The following is a 16060-nucleotide window of genomic DNA, read 5'->3' as shown; positions in this document are numbered from 1 at the left end:
AATGCAAAAAATATATATTGTTTATGAAAAATAATTAATAAGTAGTCAATATATTAGTGTTGAAAATAAAACAGATATAGTAGAAATGCCGGCACTTTACTTGACCGCTAAGAAAACAACATGTCAAAGGTTAACAGGTCATAATTAATCCTGATAAAAACAATAAGTGTGCAATAAAAACAATGTTGACAATTTCAGTTCATAATTAATTCATATAACAAAAGTTACCCAGGTCTCATAAAAATATAGCCACATTGTTTTGAACTTTTATGAACTTCGTGTTTACACCAAAATTTCAATATGGCGGTGAACGGGCCTACTTTTCTAGTTCTAATTGTGGAATCTAGTGTACATATTCTCACGAAGTCATATGCTAATGCCACTTGAAGACCATTACTAAGCAAAATTAACCCTGATTTTAATAAAAATATTGCACACATAAAAAGGAGTAGGCAATTTTATAGGAACAGTATAATTTATTTGAGCCGTGCATGTGGGTTCTGGTTGTAATGAGAAAGAGATTTATATTCCCTTTTCACTTTAAAAAGTGACAATAAAAATAGACAAATCCAAACTATAACCTATAAATATGATTTTACAACAAACCGAACTCGCGTATATCTTTTCAATCAACAGTTATAAGAAATTTTATGAATCATATACTTTTTTCCACATCGTCCCCACGCTATTATCATCCTGAAAAATTCAATCTTTATATGTCATTTTTTACACTTCAGACGGGATTTGGTGTTTAATAACAATTGTCAAAGATCGATATATCTTTTATCATTATAGTAACCATGTTTATATTAAGGATTATCATTTCGAATAACAAATTACCAAAATTATAAGATCAAGGCATGCTGTCACTGTCAAAACAATGTGGTGTATCGATAAATAGCGCAGGTAAAGTCTCGTTCTAACGACTGTGATGTTGAGTATTATTACACTGATTGGTGTAAAGGTTTCCTGGGTCCCGTTATTATAATAGTCCCAGGTTTATAGTTTAACTTTATTGATCAACATTTCAAAAAAGTACTACATTCAAACACACACTCATACATGACTTTTTCTATCTCATCTTTTCATTGAAGCATAATAAAACGGATGTGATCAAAAGTCATTCTGTTTGTTACTTTTGAAATCTAAACTGACTACCAAATTGGAATACAAGCTTGCAATAGCAACCAGTGGTTGTATTATTTAATTCGTAATGGAAATGCTGTTTTCCTAAAACATATCATACTTTTTGCTTATTTTTGCTTGTAGAACAATGCCAGACAAGTTCTGAGTTTTAATAAATGTTTTGTCCGAGTAATTAACGAAAAGAATGAAGGAGTATGGACAGTTGATGAGAAGGAATTTGACAAACTTAAAGCACCACATAGGAGATTAGTCGGGTAACATTATATAAAGTCCTTCAAACTGTTTGGGTCCATAGAATTAGAATATATTGTAGGTCAGCTGATCAGCACATCATGTGTTGTTTTGTTTGTTTCAATTTACACAAATGTTGTAGACATTTATAACTAAACATGGAGAAAACATCTAAACAGACTATATGATAAAAATTTGTTGAATGTAGGATTTTTTAAATAAAAATCTGATTGATTAATTATGTACTGACAGTTCCTGTAACTGAAAATTGTTAAAGTATGTCACTTATTCAATTGTCTTTGCCTTTTAAAAACAATATTTGTAGTGTGTTCAATTATGGGAACAGCAACTATTTGTCTTGGTCTAGAGCACTTTAATCTGATCACTTTCGTTCAAGGTAAAGTATTTGACATATTAAAGGGCCAACCCATGGTAACATCAATATAAATTCAAGCCCATAAACTATTTCTTAAATAACTGTATCTAGTTATAATAGCAAGCACGAATAATTCATATCTAATTAACAAAATATTTATTGTACTCAAAATGGATGTAATATTTGCTACTGGATGTTAAGCAGCTCCTCGACTAGTTATATTTGTATGCAAGTTACAACAATCTGTTCCAGCTTTTTATTTTCATTGTAGCTGTTTCACTAAAAGAAGCAGTAAATCTGTAAAGGATCCCAAATCAGGGATTAAGGTAAGTTAACATACACATAGAAATTTGCAAATGAGAGGGCTCTCTACCAAACACATACATCTTTTGCTCAAAGTAAAGGGTGTTTGTTGAATTTACTTTTTTATTGTAAATTTATGTATTAGCAAAACTGAATCATAAGTGATAGAAGCTTTTATTGTGATATAAATAAGAATAAAGGAAATTTGTGGTATAAACCCACAAATAAAAACTCAACAACAGAAATAGCCAAAAAACATCAAGTGATTCACATGATACAATCTATAACAATACATAGATCTCTTTACAATATGTTTTTGTCGCCAGATACTTGAAAAAATGTTGTCAATAGTAGTGCAAAAGCTTAGTTTTACTCCTGCCACTTTCAATGTATAGAAGATAAAGAGAAACTGTAAACAGCGAAAAAGGATCAGCTAGACAAGACAAACAACAAAGCAGAAATTGTCAATCCACATCTGATAGAAGTTATTGCCCTTGAATTACAATTTCAACCTTTTTATTTTTGGTATTCCGGACAAAAACTAGTAGATAGTAACTGAAACCAGTAAAAAGGCTCAGCAATAAAAGATCAACGAATTGAGATTTTCTAATTATATCCTAGTCTCCAATGTTAGAAATGTGCAAAGATCCGGGTGAGCAACACAGGCTCTTTAGTTTATTAAGGCCTGTACTGACTATCACAAACATTCATGTAAATTTTGACATCACAAGAGAAAAAGGATCAAACCATATTGCAAAAGTGATTGTTATATGAATTCAAAAAGTCAAATATCACAAATTCACATATAAGGTTCACAAAATCCTTAATAGTAATAAGGTCTATAAATCAGTCCTGAGATGTTCTTTATGAATGGGTTTCACTAGTTGACCCAATTAAGGCCTAGGTCAATCAATGTAAATGGTGTCATTGAACAATTAATTCTTACTGTGACATTATATCATAAGCATTGTGAAATTTTTTTTCAAGAACACCAAACGGCAAATATTAATCTCAAGTTGTTCTTTATGAATGGGTTTCACTAGTTGACCCAAGGTGAATCAATGTAAATGACATCATTGAACAATCAATTCTTACTGTGACGTTATAGCATATAAGCATAGGGATATTTTTTTCCAGAACACCAAATGGCAAACAGAGCAGAATGAACATCTTTACCAAAAGTCACCAGAAGCTGCTATAGATTGTATAGTTGATGAGTGTAAGGATGTATTATTTAGAAAAGCTGGGGAACCAGAGCCTGTACAGAAACTACAAAATCTTATTTACAAGTAAGTTATTAATACATCATACTTTGTAATTATACCTCACGTTCCAAAGGAAAGGATATACCGTGGATTCATTATTATTCTTGGGATTCCAATTTTCTTAGATTTTGTGGGCACAGGTGAAATACATAATTAAATGTTCAACGGATAATAAATTATATATGTGCATGGGCTTGTATGCAGACTTTGGCAAAACCATAAAATTAAATATCCAAGAACAAGCAAGTTTTCCTTAATCCACGAAAATTGGTACCCAAGAAAATAAATGATTCCACAGTAGATCACTTTGAGTTATGTCCTTCACCAGAAAAGTTTGCCAATTATGCATGCTGGGACCACCTGTATCCCTGCACTATTCAAGATGATCAAGCATCTTTGTGATTGTTATTATGCATGATACAGTAGAAATTATTGTTGTTCTGTAGGTACCTAATCACAATTCCCTAATGACAACAGTGCTGATATTATAAGAATTTACTTTGCTGAATAATTTGTGCTATATAGCATCTTATATTTCAACCTCTTGCTCAACATTGGAAGGAAGTGACTATGCCTCTAAACACACGAACGATGTTTACTAAAACCAAAATTTTTGAAGAAATGCAACAAACTCAAAAATTGACTTTTGTCCATCTGTCTTGTGTTTTTCGCTCCATCTGTTTGTGTGTAACCTTTTGTCTGTCCTATGGAATTTTTATTTTATTTTCACCCTTGACACCAACCTCTCGTCGGGAAATAGTTGGTGTCACATTGACAATAAACTTGCTATCCTCAACTAGGTCAATAAAAATGTGTATAATATTTTTCCATTCAATATAACTAGCTTTTATTCCTTTTATTGTCTCGCCTTGATGGAGTCAAAAAGCGAGACATAGGTATGCTGTTTCCAGCGTCGGTGGTGGCGGCGGTCGCGTCAACAATGTATTAGTTTGTGATTAGGTCTAGTTCATGGTGAACCACTAGTGGTAGGTCAATGATATTTGGTATGCAGTTGTATTAGCATTGGCACATCTCATTACCATGGAGATTATTTGGCCCCACCCCCTCAGTCAAGGTCTATTGACTTTGAAACTTTGCTTAGTTTACATGTATCAGTTTGTGATTAGGTCAGTTTATGTGGAACCACTAGTGGTAGGTCAATGATATTTGGTATGCAGTTGTATTAGCATTGGCACATCTCATTACCATGGAGATTATTTGGCCCCGACCCCTCAGTCAAGGTCTATTGACTTTGAAACTTTGTCTAGTTTACATGTATTAGTTTGTGATTAGGTCAGTTTATGGGGAACCACTAGTGGTAGGTCAATGATATTTGGTATGCAGTTGTATAAGCATTGGCATATCTCATTTCCATGGAGATTATTTGGCCCCACCCCCTCAGTCATGGTCTATTGACTTTAAAACTTTTGCTTAGTTTACATGTATTCGTTTGTGATTAGGTCAGTTTAAGATGAACCACTAATGTTAAGTCAATGATATTCGGTATGCAAATGTATTGGCAATTGCAAGTTTCATTTCCATGGAGATTATATAACCCCACCCCCTAATTATGGTTCATTGACTTTGAAACTTTTACATAGTTTACAAGTTAATGTTTGTGTTTAGGTTTGTTTAAAAGGAACGACTTATGAAAAGTCAATGGTATTTGGTTTGCAGTTGTATTAGCATTGGCACATATCTCATTTCCATGGAGACTGTTTAGCCCTGTACATTCAGTCATGGTTCATTGACTTTGAATATTTGCATAACTTACATGTTAAAGTATTGTGATTTTAATTTCAACATTTGCATTATCAAAATAACAAATAGGCGAAACATATCTCTGTGTTAACAGTTTATTCATTGTAGCATTAAATCACCACCACCATTTTACGACAGTTTTCTAAGTGATACAAAGATTCTACAAGAAGAATGGGGCCAGGACAATGAATGTAACTCTTCAATTGAAGTTGACGATTTACAAGCAGCAGAACATCATACAGAAGGACAAGGAGAGAGATTCCCATCACCTATATATATGTCCATAGAGAGTGATGATGAGAAAGGTATTTATAGAAAAAAAAGATTGAGCAAACATACCAAATTTCATTGCAAATTCAAATAGAGTGAAGTCCACGAAACCTAACAAAATCAGAAGCTTGTCTATATCAACCTACAGAAATAATTAATTAATACAGGAATTTTTTTTAAAGAAAAATGGTGGGTTGAACTTTGTTTATTTAGCTTGGTTATCCTCACTTGTATGACAGTTGTTTATCATAAGTTCCATTATATTGAAAAAATTTGGTAAACAACCCTAAGTAAAAAATAAATTCAAGCCCAACCAGTCCGTTCATTATAAAATTTTAAAGGCACTTTTCACAAAATTTTCTGATAATCCTTTTTTACAAACAAAAAATAAATGAATCCACAGTACCGTAGAAACTCGCCTAATAGTCGATCCTACTATAAGTCGGGTGCCCTTTTCAGCTCCAAATTCTAAGGATTTAGTCTTGACCCTCGTATAAGTCGGACAAAATTTGGGCATTTTTTTTTCAGCTGACAGTTACTGAACGCCGGTAAAACCAATGCAAATCCAGGAATAATATTCATTTCTGCATTAATGTTTGTTTGGTTTGAATTTAGTTGATGCTCATCATGATAATTTATATTGCTGTTAATAATAAAGATGTATTAATTTCTCTTGTTTTGTTCACTGTTTAAATGTTTGATTAGCCATGTGTTGTTTACGTAATGCATCAATGATTTTGTAGGGTATGACTAACAACCTATTGTTTGAGAAAAGCGAAAATAAACCAATATGAACCTGAAAAATTTAAAGTCAATCAACACTTGATGAAAATATTTTTCACAGCATACATAGCTCGGTGTTAAATGAGCATGTACACTTCATAATTCTTATTATATTGTGATGATTAAAGGATTAAAAAAATTAAGTGAAGCTAGTCAATATATTAAAATAACTAACTCCAACTCATTAGTGTCATCTGTTTACCTATCACTGATAGTTTTCACACCTTTAGTGAATACAACTCTTTGTCTCTTAATTGGGGTTATCACTGGATTATATTGGCTTGTCAATCAATTTTGTAATTTTTGTTTACCTGAGACACTTTAATGAATAATATTTTGATTTTGGGAATGAATCTTAAAATTATTTTTTGATTATTATATGATTTATAAGCATTGAATTGATATCATGATATCACAATAATGACACAATAACTCAGCTGAAAACTTCCTTTCACATATTTGGTACATTGTTATCTCCTTTTCATTTTTGGTTCTTGGCTCTTCTTTTGGGTTTATAGGAAAACCATGAGACCATGAAAATCAATACACAAACCGGAAACAGTAGAATTTCAACACGAATTTGCAGAAAATGTTTACCAAAGAACAAATAAAACACAAAGACAGTATTGTAGTCATTTATTTTCAACAAAAACTTTTTATTTATTGATTTTATGTAGGTTATATGATTTATTGACCTCATCTTTCTTTGCAGATTCTGATAAAGATGACCAAACTATTTTGCAAGATGTCAGACAGATGAATTATTGGAACCAGCGCAGCAGAATAAGACGTACCTGCTTTACTGAGAAACAAGTAGAAATTCTCCAGTCTCACTTCAACAAAAGGAAATATCCAGATTCATGGACCTTGACAAAACTAGCTCACAAAGTTGGCATAAACACAAGAGCTGCACGAGTCTGGTTCAAGAATGCTAGAGCTAAACGGAGAATGGATGTAGATTACTCTAAAATTGGTGAGTTATCACTTTGGAGAAGGCTATATAATTGTTTTCTGGCGTATGCAGCATTAACTATTTGTAGCAAGCTTTATATTTCAGAATGAAGAAGACCTGGATGCTTCATACCATGTATGCATATACCTTATGTTACAAAGCTTCTGTCTGTCAAATGTCCATTGTCCTTGACCTCATTTTCATGGTTCAGCCACTGCTTGAAAAATAAATGGAGAATATGTCCCCATGGACACAGATGATGCCCCCGCTTGCATACAACATTATAAAGGGACATAACTCAAAAACAATAAAAGTGACGCTACCCAAATTTGTACTTGATCTGAGTTTTTTGGTAATAAGTATTTTGTATAGGTTTCATAATATTTGGTTTCTGGCAAACTTAAGTTACAGAACGGAAACTAAAAATTTTGCAATTTTTCGATTTATAAAGGGACATAATTCAATAATGGTTAAAGTGATGCCACAAAAATTCAACTTGATCTGTGTTTTGTTGTAATGAGCATTGTGTATAAGTTTCATAACATTTGGTTGAGGCAACTTAAGTTGGAGAACAGAAACTAAAAATTTTGCATTTTTTTTTCCATTTATAAAGGAGCATAACTCAAGAATGGTTAAAGTGATGCCACCAAAATTCAAACTTGATCTGTGTTTTGTCATGATAAGCTTTGTGTATAAGTTTCATAACATTTAGTAGAGGCAAACGTATGTTAGAGAACGGAAACTAAAAATTTTGCAATTTTTCAATTAATAAAGGGTCATAACTCTAGAATGGTTAAAGTGATGCCACCAAAAAAATTAATAGTTTTTTGTCATGTGAATTTCTCACTTATTATGAGTAGGATAACAATATTTGGTATATGGGTTCCTTGCAACTTCTACATGTAGGTCAAACAGAGTTCACCTGACCTCCACCTCATTTCATTAATTTCATTAATCAAATAATTAAAGGTTAAAGTTACATGATTAGGTCTATTTCTCAAATACTTCATGCAGAAGGTCAACAGTATGTGGTGCATGGAATGATTGTAAGGGAACATGTCAGTTGGGCAGGTTTTTCATGGTTCATTGGTCAATTCTAAGTTTTGGTGTTTCAGACTGTTTTTCAATGACCATAAGCAATAAGTCAATTAAGTTTAACTTAGTGAATGGACTGATTGTAAGGTGTACATGTCTATCTGGCAGGGTTCATCTTACCTTGACCTTATTATCATGGTTCATTGGTCAATGTTAAGTTTTCCTTGTTCAGTCTGTTTCTCAGATACTGTAAGCCATAAGGTCAATTATATTTTTTAAGGTGTACATGTCTGTCTGGCTTGGATTATCTGACCTTGACTCATTTTCATGGATGATTGAATTGATAAGTGTTAAATTTATGTGATTCATGGGGGGGGGGAGGGGGGTGGGGGTAGGAGGGGTCCTGATCCCGAAATTCCGGGCTTAAAAACATGGAATCCCATGGTCCAAAATTTAAAAAAATTTTAATCCCGACATCCCGAAATTCGAAAAAAGAATTCCCGGATCCCGAAAGGATCAATCCCGAAATCCTAAGCTTAAAAACACCCGATCTCGGAGTCCCGATAAAGGTCCTACCCCCTTATTCATGAAGTATAACTTTATCTTTAGTACTATCAACATAAGATAACTCATGAATAGTGAAGCAGGTGAGACATTTCAGGGTATGTACTCTCGTTCTTCTATGCAATACCTTTATAAAAAAAGGTCCTCGTAATAAAGTAGCATAATTTTGAACAAATGCTGGATTCTATGGTTTGTCAAGATTTTATTTGATTGCTTTGGTGCAAAAGGAATTAACAGAAGAAGATAAATTAAGAGATAAAAGAATTATATTGAAATATTTGAGAGTTTGGATATGCTCAGACAAATTGTGTTTTTCTGTGACAGTGGTTTTTGTTGCTCTAGTAAATTCTAAAACTGACCTTTTATATTTTTAATTTAATGTCAGTTGTGTCAAAGCTATGTCATATGAACAAATGAACCTCTGCTGTTTCAAATTTATAAAATCTAATAAAAAAAACTTTCTAATTCTGGCTAACAAACATAGCATTCTTTTATAGCTGAAAATACTGTATGGGTTTTTCTCATTGTTGAAGGCTGTAGGGTTGTCCATTGATTGTTTACATCCACTTCATTTGAACTTTGGTGGATAGTTCTCTCGTTTGCAATCAAACCACATTTCCTTATTTTATATTATAATGTATCTTTATTCAGACAATCACAGAATTGCTTCAGAACTATATGGAAATGGTAACAGTTTTGGTGAATCACACCATGTTGACAAGAGTTTTTGGATGCCAGAATCTCATGTTGTTATGGGGTCTTCATTATCACACAAGAATCAAATTGGTACACTGGAAGATGAGTCCTTATCATTAATAAATGAAGACTCTGTTAATTGTGTGAAAGAACCTGACATGAAAATAAAGCACAGCAGAACTTCATCTTACAACCAGGAACCAGTTTTTGAAGTGACGCATATCAGAACATCAGCTGACAGCAATGAGCCAATCATTGAAGTGAAAAAGATATGTTCACTTGAGAAACAAGATGTATCTGTCAGAAATTCATCTCTCAACAAGGAACCAGTCATTGACCTGACGGATACCACATCATCATTGCCTAGCAATCAAGAGTCATTGTTCCAAAGTGAGCAATTCAGAAAATATGTCATCAACCATGAACCAGTCATTGACTGTAAGGATACCAGTTCATCTTTAATTGGTAAAAGCACATCTGTCATTGATGTGTTACCTTCAAATAATTCATTAATAAAAGTAGAACCAATCAATCACAAGGGTACCAGTTCATCAATTATCAGTCACAAGGGTACCAGTTCATCAATTATCAATCAGAAGAGTACCAGTACATCAATTATCGATCATAAGGGTACCAGTTCATCAATTATTAACCACAAGGGTACCAGTTCATCAGCTATCGATCACAAGGGTAACAGTCCGTCAATTATCAATCACAAGGGTACCAGTTCATCAACTATCGATAACAAGGGTAATAGCTCATCAATTATTGATCACAAGGGTAAAAGTACATCAATTATCAATCATAAGGGTACCAGTTCATCAACTATCGATCACAAGGGTAACCGAACATCAACTATCAATCACAAGGGTAACAGTACATCAACTATCAATCCCAAGGGTAATAGCACATCAATTATCAATCACAAGTCAATCATTGATATGAAGGATATAAGTACATCACTTATAAATTGGAAACTGATAAGTGATGATATTCTTATAGATGACAGTTTATCAATAACCAAACAGGATCTAGGTATTACTACTTTGTCACTTGAAAGTCAGGACTCGTGTGGTGAAATAAAGGCTTCCATTAAATCCAAGGTCAGACAGAACATTGTTAGTGAAAAGAAAGATACTAGTGAACCAGTTATCACACAGAAACCTGTCATTGAAATGGAAGGTACCAGTGTATCATTGATCAGACAGGAACCAATCTGTGAGGAACGAGGGAACCATATTGAAACCTCTGAGGATATCAGTGAATCACCAGTTAATATGAATCAAATAAGTCCTTCTGAAGTGAGGGTTACTAGAAGTAGGGCATCATTAATCAGTCAGAAACAGGATGGCAAAAGGCAGGGAAATAGTGTGTCCAATCAGAAACAGGATGACAAAAGGCAGGAAAATAGTGTGTCCAATCAGAAACAGGAAGGCAAAAGGCAGGGAAATAGTGTGTCCAATCAGATAACAGATGTAGTTTCAAATGTGAAGAGAACCACAAAGGCGCATATATATGTAAGTATTACTATTATGGAATAAAGAATTCTTTAATGGCATTTATGGTTAATCACTTTAAAAGATAATGTCAAATTGTTTTTTTAAATCGCTCTTTTTAAAGACAAAAACATTTCTATCAAATTTTATAAACCTTTTTTAATCCATCAATTCATCATGTTTATCTAGAAAAGTATACAGAACATTAAGAACCACTCCCCTAAAGAATCATGCAAAAGGTGACATATTTTATTTATAATTTGTTCAAAATGCAAAGTTATTGTGAATACTGCCCATATTTTCTATTTTTCCCTTGGTTATGGAGGACTCAATTTATATGAAATGAACTATGAAAAGCCTGTAAGGGGAGATAACTAAACAATCTACAGTACATTACATTATATATATATATATATGAAATCAAATCAATTTAAGCTCATGATCAGACTGTATTGGAAGATATTTATCCATTCCATGATGTATATATATCAAAAATTGAAAAATGTGTTTGCCTTTTCTGGTATATTCATATTTCTCATAAATTGCATGATTGATATCTGGCATGCTACTTAAAAGTTGTTTTGATGAAATTACTTTCTATTGAGTTCATGTTCAATAAAACTATTGTTTTTACATGAACACTTTTTGTATATTCACTAATTACAAAAATATTAAAGTTATATGTATAAAAAACATTAAAAAAAAAATACCTACATATTTTTATGGCTTCTTTTTTTGTGTAAGACTCATATAGGTTGAACTTTGTAAATACAGCTGTTTTGCAAACCAAGCCTCTTTTGGGGAGATGTATAATATTTTAATAGATATTTTGTTTTGTTTACCTGCTGATTCCAAGATATGATCACTATGTTATATCTCTTGGAATTGTTACCAGTATAAAATAGAATTCTGAGGAAGGGTAGGTGTAGTACAGAATTTTAATAGAAGTTTTAACTCTAAGAAGTTCCGGGCATATAAATGTTGGAAATATGCCGCACAGCTCTAAATTTTGACCTTTGAAAAAAATAGTAGAGCAAATGAACTTTCCATTCTAGGATATAATTTTTACTAATTTTCATAGTAAAAGTAGTACAATGTTAGCTGTAAAAAGAGATCCTGTGGGAAATTGCATTGTCTATCTTTACAGAAGTGCAACCTATATTAATTAGGTATTAAGTTTATTTTTTCTTACTTGCAAAAGACAGAAGAAACAGATGAAACATCAGCATCAGAGACTGATACAGAAGAAAAAGAATACTCTGTAGAAAAGGTTGTTGATTCCAGGAACAAAAATGGCCAAGTAGAATATTTACTGAAATGGGAGGGATACCCAGAGTATGTATAATTACACAATTAATTTTCACATTATGTTACTCAGCTGGGGACTTGTTTCAAAATTATTTAGTCAATGTGATTTTTATCTTGACAAGTGGGTGTCTTTTAGATTTTCAATTTTATATGAATTTGGTTAAATATACTTACCATGAAATTACATTTATATTATATAGAATATGTTTGCTTTCACAACATGTTCTCATCGCAATTAACTAGGTGATTAAAAATTACATCCATAAGATGTACTCACCTACGTCATAATTTACCTGTGAAAGATACGGTAAGTTTAGTTTTAATTTTTGCGTTCAGGTGAACGCATGTTTCTCGTCGACAAGGATTTTTAAATCCTTATGTTTTATAAAAGACATTATTTGTTTTCGGTATATCGTTTTACGATTAATTTAATGTGAATACAGCACTTCTGTCAAGTTTCTGATATACATGTTTCATCAATTTTACAGCTTACGAGTCTGGAACAACGACGACCTAGAAAATGACCTTTGTTTAGCCGCCATTTTCAAACATTAAGTCCGGTCCGAGGAAAGGCAGAATTTTTCTGTCAAAATCAGACATGTTACGTGAGTGCTCCGTTTTTTAGAATAAACGGATGTTTTAATACTTCTTCCACGCTGACGGAATTTTTAGCTGTTTAGAGCAATCTACGAAACGGGTCAAGTGGAAAGGATAAGTTGATTGTTTACAATTTTACAGTCTGTACACGAGACTGTGTAAACACATCACTATATTAAAATCAGAATAGGTGTTTTGGCCAGATCTGATTATTTTAATGTGGATAACGTCCTTATGGGAGCGTAGACCACTATTTTAATGTGGATAACGTCCTTATGGGAGCGTAGACCACTTGTCACTAGAACCTCAATTGGTTCAATAAATTTCAATCAGAAAAGGGAATTTGCCCATATCCGATTGTTATTTTATTTGGATAATGTTCCATACAGGGAGCGTAGACCAACATTGATACTCACATTGACTGTTTAAAGTTGATAAATAAATATAAAATAAATCACAATCAGAATAGGGAATTTGCCCACAACTGATTATGTTTATTTGGTTAACCTTCCATTCAGGGAACATAGACCATATTTATTGAAAATAAAACGTGCTTAGTGAATCACAAATAAAATTAAAATTAGAATAGGGATTTTGCAAAAGTCTATCTGATTAATGTTGACATCATTTCATCCAGGAAACATAGGAACTAGAACAACATGCATGATTTTGGATCTGTAAGTTGCATGCATTCTACTACAATACAGATTTGATATCTTACATAAAAATCATAACTATTAATTGATTGCACATTGATATTTATGGAGCATAGACCATTGTTGTAAATAAAAACTTCATTTTTTGACGTACTGAAATAAAATAAGTTAGAATCAGAATAGTGAATTTTAGTCCAGGTCTATCTGATTGTTGCAGTAGACATCCTTCCATTCAGGGAACGTTAGGTCTACCCTTATTATATTTAAAACAACCTGCAAGCATAGCTAATTTTTGGCTGCACATTGATTTTTGTGATGAACCAACAGTTCAGTCAATTTACATATATACTCATATTGATAATACAATGTAATATATTGAAAGAGTGTCTGGAAATGGTCAAGACAGATAAAAACACTGAAATAGTACAGTTTTATCTAGTACAATACAAATGTGTATGCAGATTAAGCATATCAATACACAAATTTTTTAATTATGTCCAGTTTTAATCAGGACAGTAAATTCTCAGAAGCCTGAAATATTTTCTCGGAGCAGGAAATTGCTGTAAATATTTTCTTTACTGATAAATTATTCTCTTACAGATGTTAAGAAAATACTAATATGTTGAGTCAGTAAGAATGGAACACCGTTCTAAAACCAGTTGATAGCTTGTGACAACTCATTTTATCAATTTTTAATTTTCATGGTCAGTTTACTACTGACAAGAAGAACATTAATATTATCAGTATGTTCTACTATGACCAATTGGTTGTTTTGTCTGCAGTAACGAAACAAAGACTTTTATATGTTTTTTAAGTAAACATTAGATTGTCTCTTGGATTAAGAGTTTAGGGGATGCCATGATGCATTTCACAAAGACTCATTCAGGGAAATGGCTTATATTTTGATTACATAATTCAGAGTGTACATTGCTAATGCATATAACATAATATGTACTTGTGCTATTTTGTGTTACAGTCCGTGTAACGTAAAAGTTAACAATACGAACGATGCCCGAATCATGTACGGACGATGCCCGAACGATGTACGTACGCTTCCCGAACGGTGTACGAATGCAAACGAAACGCTGACCGAACGTTGTACGGACGCTGAACGAATGATGTACGAACGAAACCATATACCATAAACCATACCATAAACGATAACATAAGCGCCCTTTTATCGTACATCGTATGGTTTTGCGTACATCGTTTCATTAAGCGTATACCGTATCGTTTAGCGTATTAGCGTACATCGTTTCGTTTAGCGTATATCGCATCGTTTAGCGTACATCGTTTCTTGGCGTGCATAGTTTCGTTTAGCGTATATGTTTTTTTTTAAATATAAAACATGAATGGTGTTCTGTTATATCTTTTTATATAGGTGATAAATTTAGATTGGATGCATGTTTCAGTTTTTAATTAATAATTTAATAAATTATAATTTGATCTGACTCGATGTTGATCCAAAATTATTTACATAAAAAGTTTGAAAAATAAACACTGAAATAAATTTTAACAAATTGAAAGATACGATTATGAATTTAGTTAGCCGTAGAAATGCGTACTTGGTGAATGTGCGAGTAAACTGCAGTCTGCAGGGTATCCAGTCAACAATTTTTGAAAATAGTCTAAGGTATTAACATTTTTTTTTACCTAAATGAACAATTGATTTAAGATGGAATTCGGAATTAATCTAATGTTCTTACAAAAGTATATTCGGGGTCTTAAGGTTGACCTTTTGTCCAAATGGTTTGTTAAATATTTTTTATGTATTCTCTTTTATCTCATGTATTTTAAAATCGACTGAATAGCAGTTGTATCCATATATCGTAATTAAACCATTTTTTTTTTTAGATTATAGATTTTTTTTATTCATCTATCAAATCAGTCGAAAAAAAACAAATATTCGAGAAATTTCAAATAAAAACAATTACTCGATATTTGCCTCATCAACCCTAAACATAAATCCCTACCAATGTACATACGATTGTGTATTATTTTAACTATAAATGCACTTGACTTTAAACTATCATCAACAATTGTCCGGCAAAAAAACTAGACCCTCTATTCTTTAATTTTTTTATACCATTTTCCTCTGTTCTTTATTTTTCCCGTTATACTCTATTCTAATTTTATATTTTTTTCTTTATTTTCCTGTATCTATACCTCCTTTATTCGGAGCAACCCAACCCTAAATATACATATGATACACACGGTCTATAGGTCATCGCTTGTGCCGTGATACACATGTTTGCATAACAAAGGATGTCCTTGTTCATATTTATAACATTTTAAATGTCCTCCTAATAATACATATAATAGTTGTCACTGGACATTAAACAGCTAACTCTAAATTCATCTGTCATATTCTTAGTTTTGTTATAATGTGTAAATCACACAACATGATGAACAAATCATTATTGCAGATGTTCACTGCCGAAATAATGGGAAATAATTGTAAACAAAACCACTCAATCACATCCCTACGCCACAAAGTCTAGCCTTTTCACATGTAAATTATTTTCATAAATCTATTTTAAAATAATTTTAAACAATTTTAAATCAAACGGTCATTTTTCTTATTTGCCAAAAAAAAAAAACAACACCAAACAGTTATTTTC

The 16060-nt window shown here is 32.3% G+C and overlaps 1 protein-coding gene across 1 annotated transcript in view; it reads left to right on the top strand.

Moving 5' to 3' along the window:
* The window catches only part of LOC127721113 (uncharacterized), a 194367-nt gene that overhangs the window by 50440 nt on the left and 127867 nt on the right, over positions 1-16060 (top strand). Inside the window, exons 32-38 of the mRNA XM_052227789.1 lie at positions 1270-1400; positions 2025-2079; positions 3194-3345; positions 5191-5387; positions 6848-7108; positions 9338-10899; positions 12080-12213. Coding sequence (XP_052083749.1) covers positions 1270-1400; positions 2025-2079; positions 3194-3345; positions 5191-5387; positions 6848-7108; positions 9338-10899; positions 12080-12213 — 2492 coding nt within the window. The remainder of the gene's footprint in view (positions 1-1269; positions 1401-2024; positions 2080-3193; positions 3346-5190; positions 5388-6847; positions 7109-9337; positions 10900-12079; positions 12214-16060) is intronic.

This window comes from Mytilus californianus, unplaced genomic scaffold, assembly GCF_021869535.1.
Source record: "Mytilus californianus isolate M0D057914Y unplaced genomic scaffold, xbMytCali1.0.p SCAF_12, whole genome shotgun sequence".
NCBI classification, from domain to species: Eukaryota; Metazoa; Mollusca; class Bivalvia; order Mytilida; family Mytilidae; genus Mytilus; species Mytilus californianus.
The sequence above is the reverse complement of the archived record's forward strand: the minus strand, read 5'-3'. Positions and strand labels throughout refer to the sequence as shown.